Genomic DNA, 14,362 nt, shown 5'->3' with positions numbered 1-14,362 from the left:
AAGGGGAGTGTGGCGAAGTCAGGTAGGAAACCTGTGCCAACTACCCGTGCTTACCGGGGAGAGCGAGAGTACGGGCAGACACCGTGTTATGTGGCAGAGCGCACGGTGTCTCCTGTACGTGTGCATAGTCCGGTGCGGTACATCCCAGCTCCTCGTATCGGCCGGGCTAGAGTGGGCATCGAGCCAGGTGCCATGAAGCCGGCTCAACGCATCTGGTCTCCAATGCATCTCCTCGGGCCGGTGTACATGGCACCAGCCTTACGCATGGTGTCACCGGTTTGCCAGCACAGCCCAGTGCGGGTTATTCCACCTCCCCGCACTGGCCTGGCTACGGGGAGCATTCAACCAGGTAAGGTTAGGCAGGCTCGGTGCTCAAGAGCTCCAGTACGCCTTCACGGTCCGGTCTATCCGGTGCCACCTCCTCGCCCCAGCCCAGTACCACCAGTGCCAACACCACGCACCACGATTCCTGCGCATCTCCAGAGCCCTGTACGTCCTGTTGCTGCTCCCCGCACTAGCCTTGAGGTGCGTGTCCTTAGCCCGGTAGCACCAGTTCCGGCACCACGCACCAGGCCTACTGTGCGCCTCAGCAGGCCAGAATCTGCTGTCTGCCCAGTGCCGCCTGCGCTGCCCGTCTGCCCAGCGCCGTCTGAGCTGTCCGTCTGCCCAGCGCCGTCTGAGCCGCCCGTCTGTCTGGAGCCGTCAGAGCCGCCCGTCTGTCCGGAGCCGTCAGAGCCGCCCGTCTGTCCGAGCCCGTACAAAAAGCCGGCCCGTCTGTCCTGAGCCGCTAGAGCCGTCCGTCAGTCAGGAGCCGCTAGAGCCATCCGTCAGTCAGGAGCTGCCAGAGCCGCCCGCCAGTCAGGAGCTGCCAGAGCCGCCCGCCAGTCAGGAGCTGGCAGAGCCGCCCGCCAATCAGGAGCTGCCAGAGCCGCCCGCCAGTCAGGAGCTGCCAGAGCCGCCCGCCAGTCAGGAGCTGCCAGAGCCGCCCGCCAGTCAGGAGCTGCCAGAGCCGCCCGCCAGTCAGGAGCTGCCAGAGCCGCCAGTCAGGAGCTGCCCCCCAGTCCGGAGCTGCCCCTCAGTCCGGAGCTGCCCCTCAGTCCGGAGCTGCCCCTCAGTCCGGAGCTGCCCCTCAGTCCGGAGCTGCCCCTCCGTCCAGTGGCGCCCTCTAGGATGGTCTTCAGTCCGGGACTCGCTGTAAGGGTCCCCGCTCCAGAAGCACCACCAAAGCGGGTATTGACTATGGTGGAGTGGGTCCACGTCCCGCACCCGACCCGCCGCCGTGAGAAGGCCCATCCGGACCCTCCCCTTTCGTGCAGTTTGCGGCCAGAGTTCGCACCTTTGGGGGGGGGGGGTGCTGTCACGCACTGGCCTTAGTTATCTTTGTTTTCAGTATTATTTTAGTTAGGTCAGGGTGTGACATGGGGGATGTATGTGTTTTGTATTGTCTAGGGGTTTTGTATATTTATGGGGCAGAGTCTAGTCTAGGTGTATGTATATCTATGGTTGCCTAGATTGGTTCTCAATTAGAGACAGCTGTCTATCGTTGTCTCTGATTGGGAACCATATTTAGGCAGCCATATTCATTAGGTAGTTTGTGGGTGATTGTCTATGTGTAGTGTTTAGTGTCAGCACTATTTGTTCTATAGCTTCACATTCGTCGTTTTATTGTTTTGTATAATTTGTATAGTGTTCTTCATTTTTCGTCTTTGTTATAATTAAAATAAGATGTATTGTTATCACGCTGCGCCTTGGTCCTCCTCTCTTCCACAATACGACGATCGTGACAATCACTATACAATTACATGTTTTAATTCTAAATGCTCGTCATTTCAGACAATTAGACTAGATGCTAGATGTTTTTTCATTGTACTAGATGCTTTTTCATTGTAACCTACATGTGTAGACATTTTCTTGAGGAGGAAGTCAGCCAACTTTACCTACAACTTGAAGGTAAGACCAATAGTAGCCTCTTGGGCTAGCCACAAGCTACATGACAATTTTTTGTTCACGCTTAAAGGTTCAATCGGTAGTTGCTACATCCTACATGATACATTTTTGGACTTATAAATTAATGATATGTACCCATTGATTCTTGAAGAATAAAACTTATAAATGCCTCATGAGCGTAGTTCAACTGTCATACCCCATCAGAACCCAAAATATAAGCTTGTTTTACTCCGATGTTTGTAAACAAAGCACATTTAAACACATGCTGCAGCCTAAAAAAATTGTCAAAACAATATATATATATATATATCTGTTTTATTATGGTCAGTCATGCATCCATAGAGCTGTCTATGAATTTCAAAGTGGTCACATTTCTCCAGCCCTATCCCTCAGCTTTTTACAGAAACAGGGTCTGGGAAAAATGGTTTGTTATTGTTTCAACTGCTGTTTGTTGCTTTAAAGACTAGATGTTATAAGAAATGTGTTTCTTTTCAAAATATAAGATTTCTGCCTTATTTCTTGTCTAAATATCTGTTAGTTTCTTTAACAGAAAGAACAACACTTGGTTTAGCCTACAGTACCACTGGGAGTAAATCTACTTAACTCAACATTGTGTAAAACGATGTTACATTGGTAAATACCTTATAGGTAAACTATTTAAAGCAGGGCTCATGCATAAGTTCAAAATACAATTGTAGTTGTATCCCAATTTTGTACCTGCTTACTTTTTTGCAGAGGCTGATATCGGTGACACCGTGCATCCGTGGTGATGTGCAGGGAGAGAATATGGCACAGGCTCCTTTAACTGGTAAGACAACTAGTCACAATTATCAGACATTGAGAACAAAAGTCCAWAGTAATTTATTTGTTTGTTCTCTCTTCTACATCTTAACCATTAGTGTTAAATAAGCCATCTTTCTTTTGAGCAAATATGTATTTCTGTCCGTTTATTTTAGCAAATATCAGAGCTGGCTATGTATTATGTATATGCACTGTTTGTGTTTTAGATCCTGATCGTCTTATTGAGATCGTGTTGCTGGGTCATGTTGGATGTGGGAAGAGCGCTTCAGGAAACACCATCCTGGGCAGGGAGGAGTTTGAATCATCATGTAGTTTCTCAACTGTGACAAATACTTGTGAGAGGAAGACAGAAGTTGTTTGTGGGAGGAAGATAGCTCTTGTGGACACTCCTGGACTAGACTGTGCTGAGGTGTCCAGTTACGAACTGTTTCTATCCTTAAAGAAGAAAATACACAGAATCATCAATATCTTCCTGCTGGTGATCCAGCTGGGCMGGTTCACAGAGGAACAGAATGCAGCTGTACAAAAGATGGAGGACATATTTGGTGAGGAGGTGAGAGAGTTCACCATGATWCTCTTCACACATGGAGACAAGTTGAAACGTACATCGATAGAAGACTATATCCAAAAAGCAGGTGAACCACTGGGGCAAGTGGTTCAGAGATATGGTCCGAGATACCATGTGTTCAACAATGAGTCTGGTCCTYCAAGCCAGGTGACAGAACTGTTTGAGAAGATCAACAGAATGCGGACTGTGATAAATAACAGATCATATTACTTTTGTTCACCCGGAGCAAAGAAGAGTGGTAAGTTAGTGCTCTGTCTGATTAAGATTTAGATTTAACTTGCTGGTCAATAACAACTTACAATGGTGATCCAATTAATCAAATCGTCTGACTTGCCTGCACAGTTAACTAAAAATATGAAATAAATACCTTTATGATATAAAAAATTAAGAAAATACAATCTAGTCCTACTGACAAATTACCAGTGTTCCATCAAAAACAGCTGGATGAAGTGTCATTAACTCTACAATTAAATAATGTATCTTTGCTTTAAAACAGAGTTGACGGGGCTGAGCTTTTGGATTGAGGAGGAGAGAAAAAGACATGAGGAGGAAATAAAAAAGCTTGAGGAGGAGAGAAAAAGACGTGTGGAGAAAATAAAAGAACTTCAGGACGAAAATAAAAAACTAGAGGAGGAGAAAAATAATGCCTGCACATGTATGTAGGATTAGTGGGAGCAGGAGCAACAAGCTCCAGTTTTAGGACTTAAGATGACAGTAGAAAGTGGAGCAGCAGCCACACCTGGAGTAGGAACTGTAAAAATCAATGAACACAATTTGCAGTGGACAGAGTTAAAGGTATCCGCACTGTTGATTCTGCTGTTGATTTCCTACAGAAAATTCAGATGGTATTGACATTTTTCAATGGATGTTAAAACTATTGAAGGACCAACCACCCTTTGTGGAAGGGACATCATCACAATATTATTTGATGTATTGCTGGTTTGTTATGATAAAACKTGTTTCATATGTTGTATGTCTGTCCAGGTGTGTACAAGTTGTCAGCATACATTATGCAATGTTTGTCAGAAAAAGTATTTTTCAGTATTGTTCACGACTCCTGCCGAAGTTGGCTCCCCCGCCTGTTCGGGYGGTGCTCGGCGGTCGTCGTCACCGGCCTACTAGCCGCCACCGATCCCTTTTTCTTTTCGGTTAGTTTTGTCTCATTAGTTACACCTGTTCCTTGTTTGTGTGTGTTTGATTTACTTCCCTATTTAGGTTGTGGAACCCACCCCTTTGTTGTGCCCCATTATTTTGATGTTCACGGTTGTGTCGTTTGGTGTTGTTTTGTGCTCTGGACCGTGTTACCCGTTGTATTTGGGTTGGTCAGTGTTTTGCGCCCTGCGTGGTTGGGCATTTACTTTTGGTGCCGCATTAAAGTGCATCTTTCCACTGGACCWCTCTGCTCTCTGCGTTTGATTCCTTCTACACACCTAGTCAGCCGTGACAGAATCCCGCACCTACAAAATGGAATCAGCAGGAGCAGCCACACCTCCTCTCCCATCGATGGAGGAGAGGGTCCTGTATCACACCACCGTTCTTCACCGGATTGGGTCCGCCACGGATCAGATGATGGAGAGGATGGACCGATGGGAGAGGAGTGGCCTTCCCACCTCATCTCCAGCACGTCTCTGCCGGCTCGTCGGGCTTCCACGCCTCAYCCGGATTGTCCAGCGCCCATTCCTCGGCCGGCCCGTCCTGCTCGCCCAGGTGGGACMCCGGRTGGCGASCCAAGAGGGGGGRTACTGCAACGCCTGCTCCCACTCCCTCTCCCTGGCGCTCGAGGGCGCCAGGCTACCTGTCATTACACACACCCATCATCATCATTACRCGCAGCAGCRYTCATTGGACTCATCTGGACTCCTTCACCTTATTGATTACCCCCACTATATMTGTCTGCTCCCCTGTTTGTTCTCTGTGGCAGCATCAATTGTTGTTGTGTGTTCATGTCCTGACGAWKTTCCTCTTCCATTTCATGTCTGTATTTCTCCTGCGTCGGGCATTACACAAATGAACTTAAAGTATCTACAAAATATAATCCAAAAGTAAGGCTTCTRCATTTTTTATTTTACTGTTGGCCATTCACAAATGATTATTTTGATTACCATGATTCAGTCCACCGGGATTGAACCGTACACTACAATAGCGAAGCAAATCATTGTATTCTTCAAATAGAATTGTTAAAAATAATGTATTATTTTGAATGAAATGAATCGCTCAAATGTACTGAAAGACTGGTGCCAGAGGGGATGGCTGCCGTTTTACGGGCCTCTAACTAATTGTGCTATCTTTGTGTGTTTTTTCGCATTGTTTTGTACATAATATTGATGCTACCGTCTCTTATGACCGAAAATAGCTACTGGATATAAAATTGGACAAAGATTTATGGAATATCTACATAGGCGTACATAGAGGTACAGAGGCCCATTATCAGCAACCATCACTCTTGTGTTCCAATGGCACGTTGTGTTAGCTAATCCACGTTTATCATTTTAAAAGGCTAATTGATCATTAGAAAACCCTTTTGCAATTATGTTAGCATGGCTGAAAACTGTTGTTTTGATTAAAGAAGCAATACAACTGGCCTTCTTTAGACTAATTGAGTATCTGGAGCATCAGCATTTGTGGGTTCGATTACAGGCTCAAAATGGCCAGAAATAAAGAACTTTCTTCTTAAACTCATCAGTCTATTCTTGTTCTGAGAAATGAAGGCCATTCCATGCGAGAAATTGCCAAGAAACTCTCTTACAATGCTGTGCGCTACTCCCTTCACAGAACAGCGCAAACGGGCTCTAACCAGAATAGAAAGAGGAGAAAGAGGAGTGAGAAGCTCTGGTGCACAACTGAGCAAGAGCACAAGTACATTAGAGTGTCTAGTTTGAGAAACAGACACATCACAAAATGTTTTTAAAATCTTACATGTTTTAAACAGGAAAAATCTGAGAGGGCTATGGGCCTGACACCTCTGGGAACAGTCACATGATTTAATATACATTTGTCTTTGTATTACAAAGTTCTGCTCTCTAGAAACCCCTTTATTTTTTACCTATTAATACTCATAGCATTTACTGTGCAACAATGTTCCTTCCTGTTATTGAAACACTTAAAACTGTCATAGTGGTGTCCCCTAACATCTACTGATTGAAATTATACTCTCTATTGTGTTAATTTTCTGTGACAGGAAACCTGTTTTCTCAGTCTCCACAAAATGTAAACAAAATGGGGAAATGGAGAGACATGAAACAATTGCCATGATGGATTTTGTTGAAAATGTGAAACTGTAGGAGCAGGATCCTATAATACAACCATCTCTTTGAGTTTGTAGTCCAAGTCACATGGTTTCATAGAAAAGGTGTCTTCACATTAGAACTCATTGTCCTCCAGACACCTTTGTGTTGACTCATACTAAATTATTWTTCACGTATCTATWTTCATGTCAGTCAAGTGATTTCTAGGCACTTTTGTGTTGACTCAAAAATGTCTCCGTAAGGCATCACATTTCTAAGTTGATACAAGATGAGGGAATAAATTAACTGTGTTGCATAGTGGATAATGAAGATTTCTTTCAATTATGAGAACCATGGTTCTGTGAGGTACTAAGAATAACACAATACAGAATTAACACATGGATGAAGTAATTAATTACATTATGTCCGTAATGCACCACAGTCAATTTATTCCCTCAGGTTGTATAAACTTAGAAACTTGATTCATTACACACACTTCTGAATCATTATAATATGTCTAGAGGGCAGGGAGTTTTAATGTTAGACACATTTTCTATGAAATCATGTGACTTACACTGCTACCCACAGTTAGAGATGGTAACATAACAGGAAGGGTAGACCTAAAGRGGAAGGACCATTTCTGCAGAAGAGGTGGGGATATAAACAGCCATTTCCTCTTCAAGTCTCTATGCTTTCAGTAGTAGTTGTTTTGCCACCCCCCAACGGTAGAAATTGTGGGCCTCCCATGGTGACAGAGGCAGGAAGTACAAATGTGAAAGCCTGTGACTTAAGCTGCACTTATGGTGGCATGTTATATTATCTGAATGTATTGTTTGTGTTCACACACATCTTGGATTAAATTGTTTAATCAACCAAACATCCAATAAACGACTGATTGATGTTACCAGGCAACAAGATCCTGAACCACTTGATCAACATGAACATAATAACTTCAGTTGATCCCCACGCCAAACACACATAACCAGACATTGATTGATCTATTAGAGACAGCTTGTGTCAAGTACAGAACATTTACTAGGATTTCTTACCTGCAGCAACACTAGTGCATATTGCAGGAAATATCAGTAAAATAACTGTGCCTCCATTCTAATTGTGGTTTTAAAAGAAACATCAGCATACAAGGATGCCTTTGTTTTTAAGCCATGGATTTCTAATCCCTTAATATTATTGTTGGATCTAATTTTAACAGCTAACATTTCGATGGCAATAATAAATAGATAGCCTATAGCCGCCCAAAGAGCCACTTTAAGCGGGCTAAGATATGGTGGAGTGGGTCCACGTCCCGCGCCGAGGCCACCGCAGACAGATGCCCACCCGACCCTCCCCTATACGTTCAGGTTTTGCGTCCGGAGTCCGCACATTTGGGGGGGGGGGGGGGCGTACTGTCACGCCATGACCATAAGATTGCTTTGTATGTTTCTATGTTTTGTTGGTCAGGGTGTGATGTTGGGTGGGCATTTATGTTGTATGTCTAGGTTGTCTGTTTCTATGTGTTTGGGCTTGTATGGTTCTCAATCAGAGGCAGGTGTCAGTCGTTGTCTCAAATTGGAGCCATATTTAGGTAGCCTGTTTTTCATTGTTGTTTTGTGGGTGATTATTTTCTGTTCTGTATTTGATTTCACCGTACAGGAGTGTTCGTTTGTTTTGTTTTTATTGTTTTTGTGTACGCCAAAGATCATAACGTAACCAATGTTTTTTTTCAGTTCCTGACAGCTATATTCATGTTTTTAAACGTGAGTAGGTGTGTGTGTCTAAGGGGTTTGGATTTTTGCAAAAAAAACACTCTGTTCTCCACAAATAGGACTATAACGTATTCTTCTCATCTTCCATATTCTTTTTGAAAAGCACTTTTGTGTCTACCTCCTTTATGCGGTTAAGAAATAATTCACTTGCATAAAAACACATGAAAAAGTTGTATATTATTATCACTGCATGATGAAATGGAAATCAGCAATAGATTGAGTGGTACATAAGGATGTTTTGTTACTGTAGATTGCCACGATAATGCTCAGGTCCTATCTGTGGGTGGGTCCAGTGAGATCGATCAAACCCAATTGAAAGACTTGCTGCTTTCATAACCAAGGGGAAAGGTGGTTAAGGCAGCATTACTCTCAACAACGCTCTATAATTTGTCCCTAGTCGCACAGGAACATAGAAACAGGAACTACTAGGTCCTTCTACTAGATACAGGGTATGCACTACCAACGGTTTTCTGTAGGAATAGGGAATTTTGACTGCAACCATGATTTTTCTTAATTCTATATGCACTGAAACATTTATTGCTGTTTCTTCCCTTCTTTTGTAAAACTTCTGGAAACTCTCACATAGACTTCTCTAACTTACAAATCTTGACAGATCTACACTCCAAACATGAACAACAACGTTTCCCAGCCTGGTGAGTAGCATAGGCTATACACTGTAGGGACAAGACAGACGTTAGAACTAATTTAAAGTATTTGATTTAAGCCATTGTGTGTCTTAGTCCTCCCAAAAATTGACATTTTCATGTTTTGTTAATTTGTTACAAATCATTGCTGTTGGGGTTTATTTTCTAGCCAGCATAAAATTGCATTCTCTTTTCAAGAGCAGGGTGAAATCGGGGAAAAAAAGCAATTAGGAGAATTGTCCACATAACAACATGAGAACCTTTCAAAACGAACCACAGTGTGCTTGTGAAATTCTCTACCAGGGCAGAATGGAGTTGGGAAGAGTGCAGCAGGAAACTCACCTGTTCTCCTGAGAAGACATGCCTTTACAAACATTGAGTTTATGACTTTTGGCTCCTTGCCACCTGGAACACAATGGTTTCAGTTTTGCATCCTCCTCATAACCCACATTTAACTATATTTAGAAATCTGGAACCTATCAGTGTGTTGTGTTATTTTACTAAAAGCAGAGCATATGAGATCATACTGGTGATAAAGGGGCAGGAGAGGGACCCCAACACAATTAGAGTGTATATTTTTGGTGTGGAGTATACAGTATGTAACACAAGAAGTTGTATATTTGTGTCATTCTAAAAACTTTTGGCCACGACTGTACACCTGTGTCAAGGCTGGGGTMCGCCCATGTATARGGCTGGGGTCCGCCTGTGCATGGGAGTAAATCTGTATATCCTCACCTCGGATGTTACCCTCCGCCGCAGAGTGATACCAATATATTGGAGGGATCCAATATAGTGAAAAATAACTACCTGTTATCTGTCCAGGGTCCAGSCATCTAGCGTGACGCGAAAAAGCTATAAACAATAAATGTCACATGACCGGATGAGGTAACCTTTCTTGTTCTTCTTGTAACTTTCTGGTAGACTAGAAGCTTTCTGGTGTTTTGCTGCATGTCCCACGTCRACGTAGGTATTGCACTTGATTTATAGCTCTCATAACCGTACGTACAGCCCAATGGAAATACAAAAGCTTTCTAGCTATTTCGCACTAATGGTAATTTTAACACATGAACGTTTCTAGTTAAAAGGTGCTTACACTCAGAGCCATGTATTTACACTCAGCCAGCTCAAACTACAATTCCACTCTAGCCTAATTACTGGTTAACGTTTTGGTCATTTTGGTTGGCCAAAAATATTTTAAGACTACAATGACTGCATACATTTCCTAAAATGTTATACAAAAAAAGTGGTATTGATGGACAACGGACAAAGCCGCTATTGTATTTTCAGTTACATTCTGGTCAATAATAATGGTGTACACTTTTGTTTTTTGTAAGAAATACATGGACCTACAACTGAATAAAACACCATTAGCCATCATGCATTGCCTAAATTCATTCTATTCAGAAAAGTCTGTTCAGAAAAATCGAAAACAATACATATGCGCATACAACTACAGTGTTTTAATAGGGAACAAATAAAGACAAAAGATCTAACTTAGATATTTTGTCTTTATTTATTCCCTATTAAAACACTGTAGTTGTATTCATATAAAATAAATCAAACAAAGATAGGCTATCGCATCTATGGTTGTGAGGCATGTGAGGCATGTGAGTAGCCTAATGGTTAAATTTGTGTCTTTCGCACAAATTAAGTAGCACATAAATTCGTGTCTTTTCTCACAAATTAAACCACACAAAATGCACAAAAAACGCACAAAATCTGCTAAAATACATTATGTACATATATGCACGAATTAAATGTGAGGTTGGGCTGCATGGTAGCAACACAACATGATACAAACCAAACATGGTACAAACATTATTGCGCACAGACAACAATACATCACACAAAGCAGCCACAACTGTCAGTAAGCATATGGAATTTATTTTATACAAAGTCTTCTATAAAATGTTTGTTGTAAGGAGAGTAACTAATGAATAAATGTCATTTGTAAATAAATGCATTATGATGTAGGCATTATGATGTAGGCGTTATGATGTAGAGGTTATGATGTAGGCATTATGATGTAGGGGTTATGATGTAGGGGTTATGATGTAGGCGTTATGATGTAGGCGTTATGATGTAGGGGTTATGATGTAGAAGTTATGAATTTAGGCGTTATGATGTTAGAAGTTATGATGTTAGGGTTATGATGTAGGGGTATGATGTAGGGGTTTATGATGTAGGCGTTATGATGTAGGCTGTTATGATGTAGGGTTATGATGTAGGCGTTATGATGTAGGCATTATTGATAGATGTAGGGGTTATGATGTAGGTGTTATGATGTAGCGGTTATGATGTAGGCGTTATGATGTAGGGGTTATGATGTAGGCGTTATGATGTAGGGGTTGATTGTAGGCGTTATGATGTAGGGGTTATGATGTAGGCGTTTATGATGTAGGCGTTATGATGTAGGCGTTATGATGTAGGCGTTATGATTGTAGGCGTTATGATGTAGGGGTTATGATGTAGGGGTTATGATGTAGACATTCTGCACTTCTAATGATATCTGGCAATGAATTCTATAATTTTGCTGCCTGCACTATAAAAGCTCTCTTACCCTTTAAAAGCTAGAATCCTTATTTGAAACAATAACAAAGCGTCCTCCCCAACTTCTTATGGCTGCAATCCCGGTAACGGGATTGATATGACAACAGCCAGTGAAAGTGCAGGKCGCCAAATTCAAACAACAGAAATCTCAYAATTAAAATTCCTCAAACATACATGTGTYTTATACCATTTTAAAGGTAATMTTGCTGTTAATCCCACCAAAGTGTCCGATTTCAAATACGATTTTCAGTGAAAGCACCACAAACGATTATGTTAGGTCACCGCCAAATCACAGACAAGCACAGTCATTTTTCCAGCCAAAGATAGGAGTCACAAAAAGCACAAATAGAGATAAAATGMATCACTAACCTTTGATGATCTTCATCAGATGACACTCATTGGCGTGTTACGTTCACTMGTTCCAAAAACATCCAGTGATTTTGCATAGCTACATCGATTCAACAGAAATACTCATCATAAATGTAGATGATAATACAAGTTATACACATGGAATTATAGATATACCTCTCCTTAATGCAACCACTGTGTCAGATTTCAAAATTATTTTACGGAAAAAGCAAACCATGCAATAATCTGAGATGGCGCTCAGAACAATAGTCAAATTAGCCGCCATGCTGGAGTCAAAAGAAACCAGAAATGACATGATAAATATTCCCTTACCTTTGATGATCTTCATCAGAATGCACTCCCAGGAATTCCAGGTCCACAATAAATGCTTGATTTGTTCGATAATGTCCGTTATTTATGTCCAATTAGCTACTTTTGTTAGCGCGTTTGGTAAACAATTCCCAAAGTCACAAAGCGCGTTCCCTAAAAGCTGACGAAATGTCCAAAAGTTCAGTAACAGTCAGTAGAAACATGTCAAACGATGTATTGAATCAATCTTTAGAATTTTGTTAACATAAATCTTGAATAACGTTCCAACCGGAGAATTACATTGACTTCAGATGAGCGATGGAACAGAGCTCCCTCTCATGTGAACGTGCATGGTCAAGTCATGGCAGACCTGACTAATTCCCCTCTCATTCGTCCCCCCATTCACAGTAGAGGCATCAGACAAAGTTCTACAGACTGTTGACATCTAGTGGGAGCCGTAGGAAGTGCAAACTGATTCATATCTCGCTGTGATTTCAATGGGATCTTGGTTGAAAATCGACCAGCCTCAGAATTTCCACTTCCTGTTTGGATTTTTTCTCGTGTTTTTGCCTGCCTTATGTTATACTCACAGACATAATTCAAACAGTTTTAGAAACTTCAGAGTGTTTTCTATTCAATACTAATAATAATATGCATATATTAGCAACTATGACTGAGGAGCAGGCCGTTTACTCTGGGCACCTCTGTGCACCTTTCATCCAAGCTACTCAATACTGCCCCTGCAGCCACAAGAAGTTAAGATAAAAAGCTAAGGGCTGAGGCTGGGGCTGGAGAAATGGAAGCACTCTCAAATTAATGGACAGAGCTATGGATGGACTGATAGATTTAGGGTGGGTTGCACCAACATGGATTAACTCTTAAACTGAGTTAAATCAAGGTTTGTCTATTAATCTTGTTGCACCAAACTTTAAACCTAGTTTTAAATGTATCCCAATTGTAATCCTTCTTCTAAACTAGGTTTAATTTTTACTTTATACTAAGATCACATTTAATCTTGTTGCTCCATTAAATTTTTTTTTTTTTTTAATGTAGTTTAGGGATTAAATCTAAGCTGCTACTGGAGGAGGTTGACGTTAATCAAATCTCGGTGTAAGTGTTGTATTTTTGGTGCAAAATCTTTTTTTTTCTCATGTGGCCTCATGCAATGTCAACTAGCCAGCTAACTAATTTCACAAAAAAGTTAATTCATTAAATAATATAGCCTTTTGCTAGTAAACTAGCAATTATGACTGGTGCTGGTTTGTTTTCATCTAAATAGAATTTGAACATATTGCAATGGTGAATCAATTATGACACGTGACTAATCATAGTTTTGTTATTTAACCTTAGATTATCTCATCCAGGTTGAAAATGAAGCGGCGCAACACATCTCTGATTAATTTTAAACCTAGATTTACAATGTCTAGATTTTGTCTAATCTAAGATTAATTTTAACCATATTGGTGCAAGCCACCATGATTTGAGTCTGTACAGTGTTTGTTTGCATTTACGTTGTTTACAAACAGAGTAAAAACAACTTTAGGTCTTGATTAAATCAGATCAAGGCGATAGCCGACAACTGCATAGCGTATCTTTTGGTGGTGTCGCAGCTGCTCTTGTGATCATTCTCATCATTCTCACAACAAAACAAAACATGAACATGAAATGTGTACTTACATTCTGAAATATTGCTCTGATTTATCATCCAAAGGGTCCCAGAGATAACATGAAGTGTTGTTTTGTTAGATAAAATAATTGTTCGACCAAAATTACAACCAAATAGGCCTAACAATAAACATGTATCTATTAGCTAAAGCAAAGCTAAGCCCTGGCACCACCGAAAGCCTATCGTCGATTTGATAGACATGTTGCAATTTTAGCACCATGGACAGTGGTCAGTAGTCTATACTTCAATTATCTGCCTTACACCAGTGTCCGGAGCCTAGGGGAAGAAAAAAGACACTTTATAAATGAGATACAAACATGGCATAATGCAGTGCAGGGCCGGCATTAGAACTAATCAGTTGGACAGGCATTTGATTTCCATTGCTGGGCATCTTTTTTTCCATGGGACCTCCTATGTGTTTACAATTGGTTTTATAAGGGAAAGGGAAAGGGGGATACCTAGTCAATTGTACAACTGAATGCATTCAACTGAAATGTGTCTTCCTTATTTAACCCAACCCCTCTGAATCAAAGAGGTGCAGA

The 14,362-nt window shown here is 41.5% G+C and overlaps 1 protein-coding gene across 1 annotated transcript; it reads left to right on the top strand.

Annotated features, from left to right (window-relative positions):
• Nucleotides 1–1,792: 1,792 nt before the first annotated feature.
• LOC112075344 (GTPase IMAP family member 9-like) lies at nucleotides 1,793–5,991 on the top strand. Its single transcript, XM_024142352.2, has 4 exons — nucleotides 1,793–1,950; nucleotides 2,683–2,755; nucleotides 2,955–3,554; nucleotides 3,813–5,991. Exons 2-4 carry the CDS (start codon nucleotides 2,734–2,736, stop codon nucleotides 3,977–3,979), a joined length of 789 nt encoding a protein of 262 aa, XP_023998120.1. The 5' UTR covers nucleotides 1,793–1,950; nucleotides 2,683–2,733; the 3' UTR covers nucleotides 3,980–5,991.
• Nucleotides 5,992–14,362: the final 8,371 nt, after the last annotated feature.

The sequence above is a fragment of the Salvelinus sp. IW2-2015 genome, unplaced genomic scaffold, assembly GCF_002910315.2.
Source record: "Salvelinus sp. IW2-2015 unplaced genomic scaffold, ASM291031v2 Un_scaffold3098, whole genome shotgun sequence".
Lineage (NCBI taxonomy): Eukaryota > Metazoa > Chordata > Actinopteri > Salmoniformes > Salmonidae > Salvelinus > Salvelinus sp. IW2-2015.
This window is presented reverse-complemented; position numbering and strand designations above follow the sequence as displayed.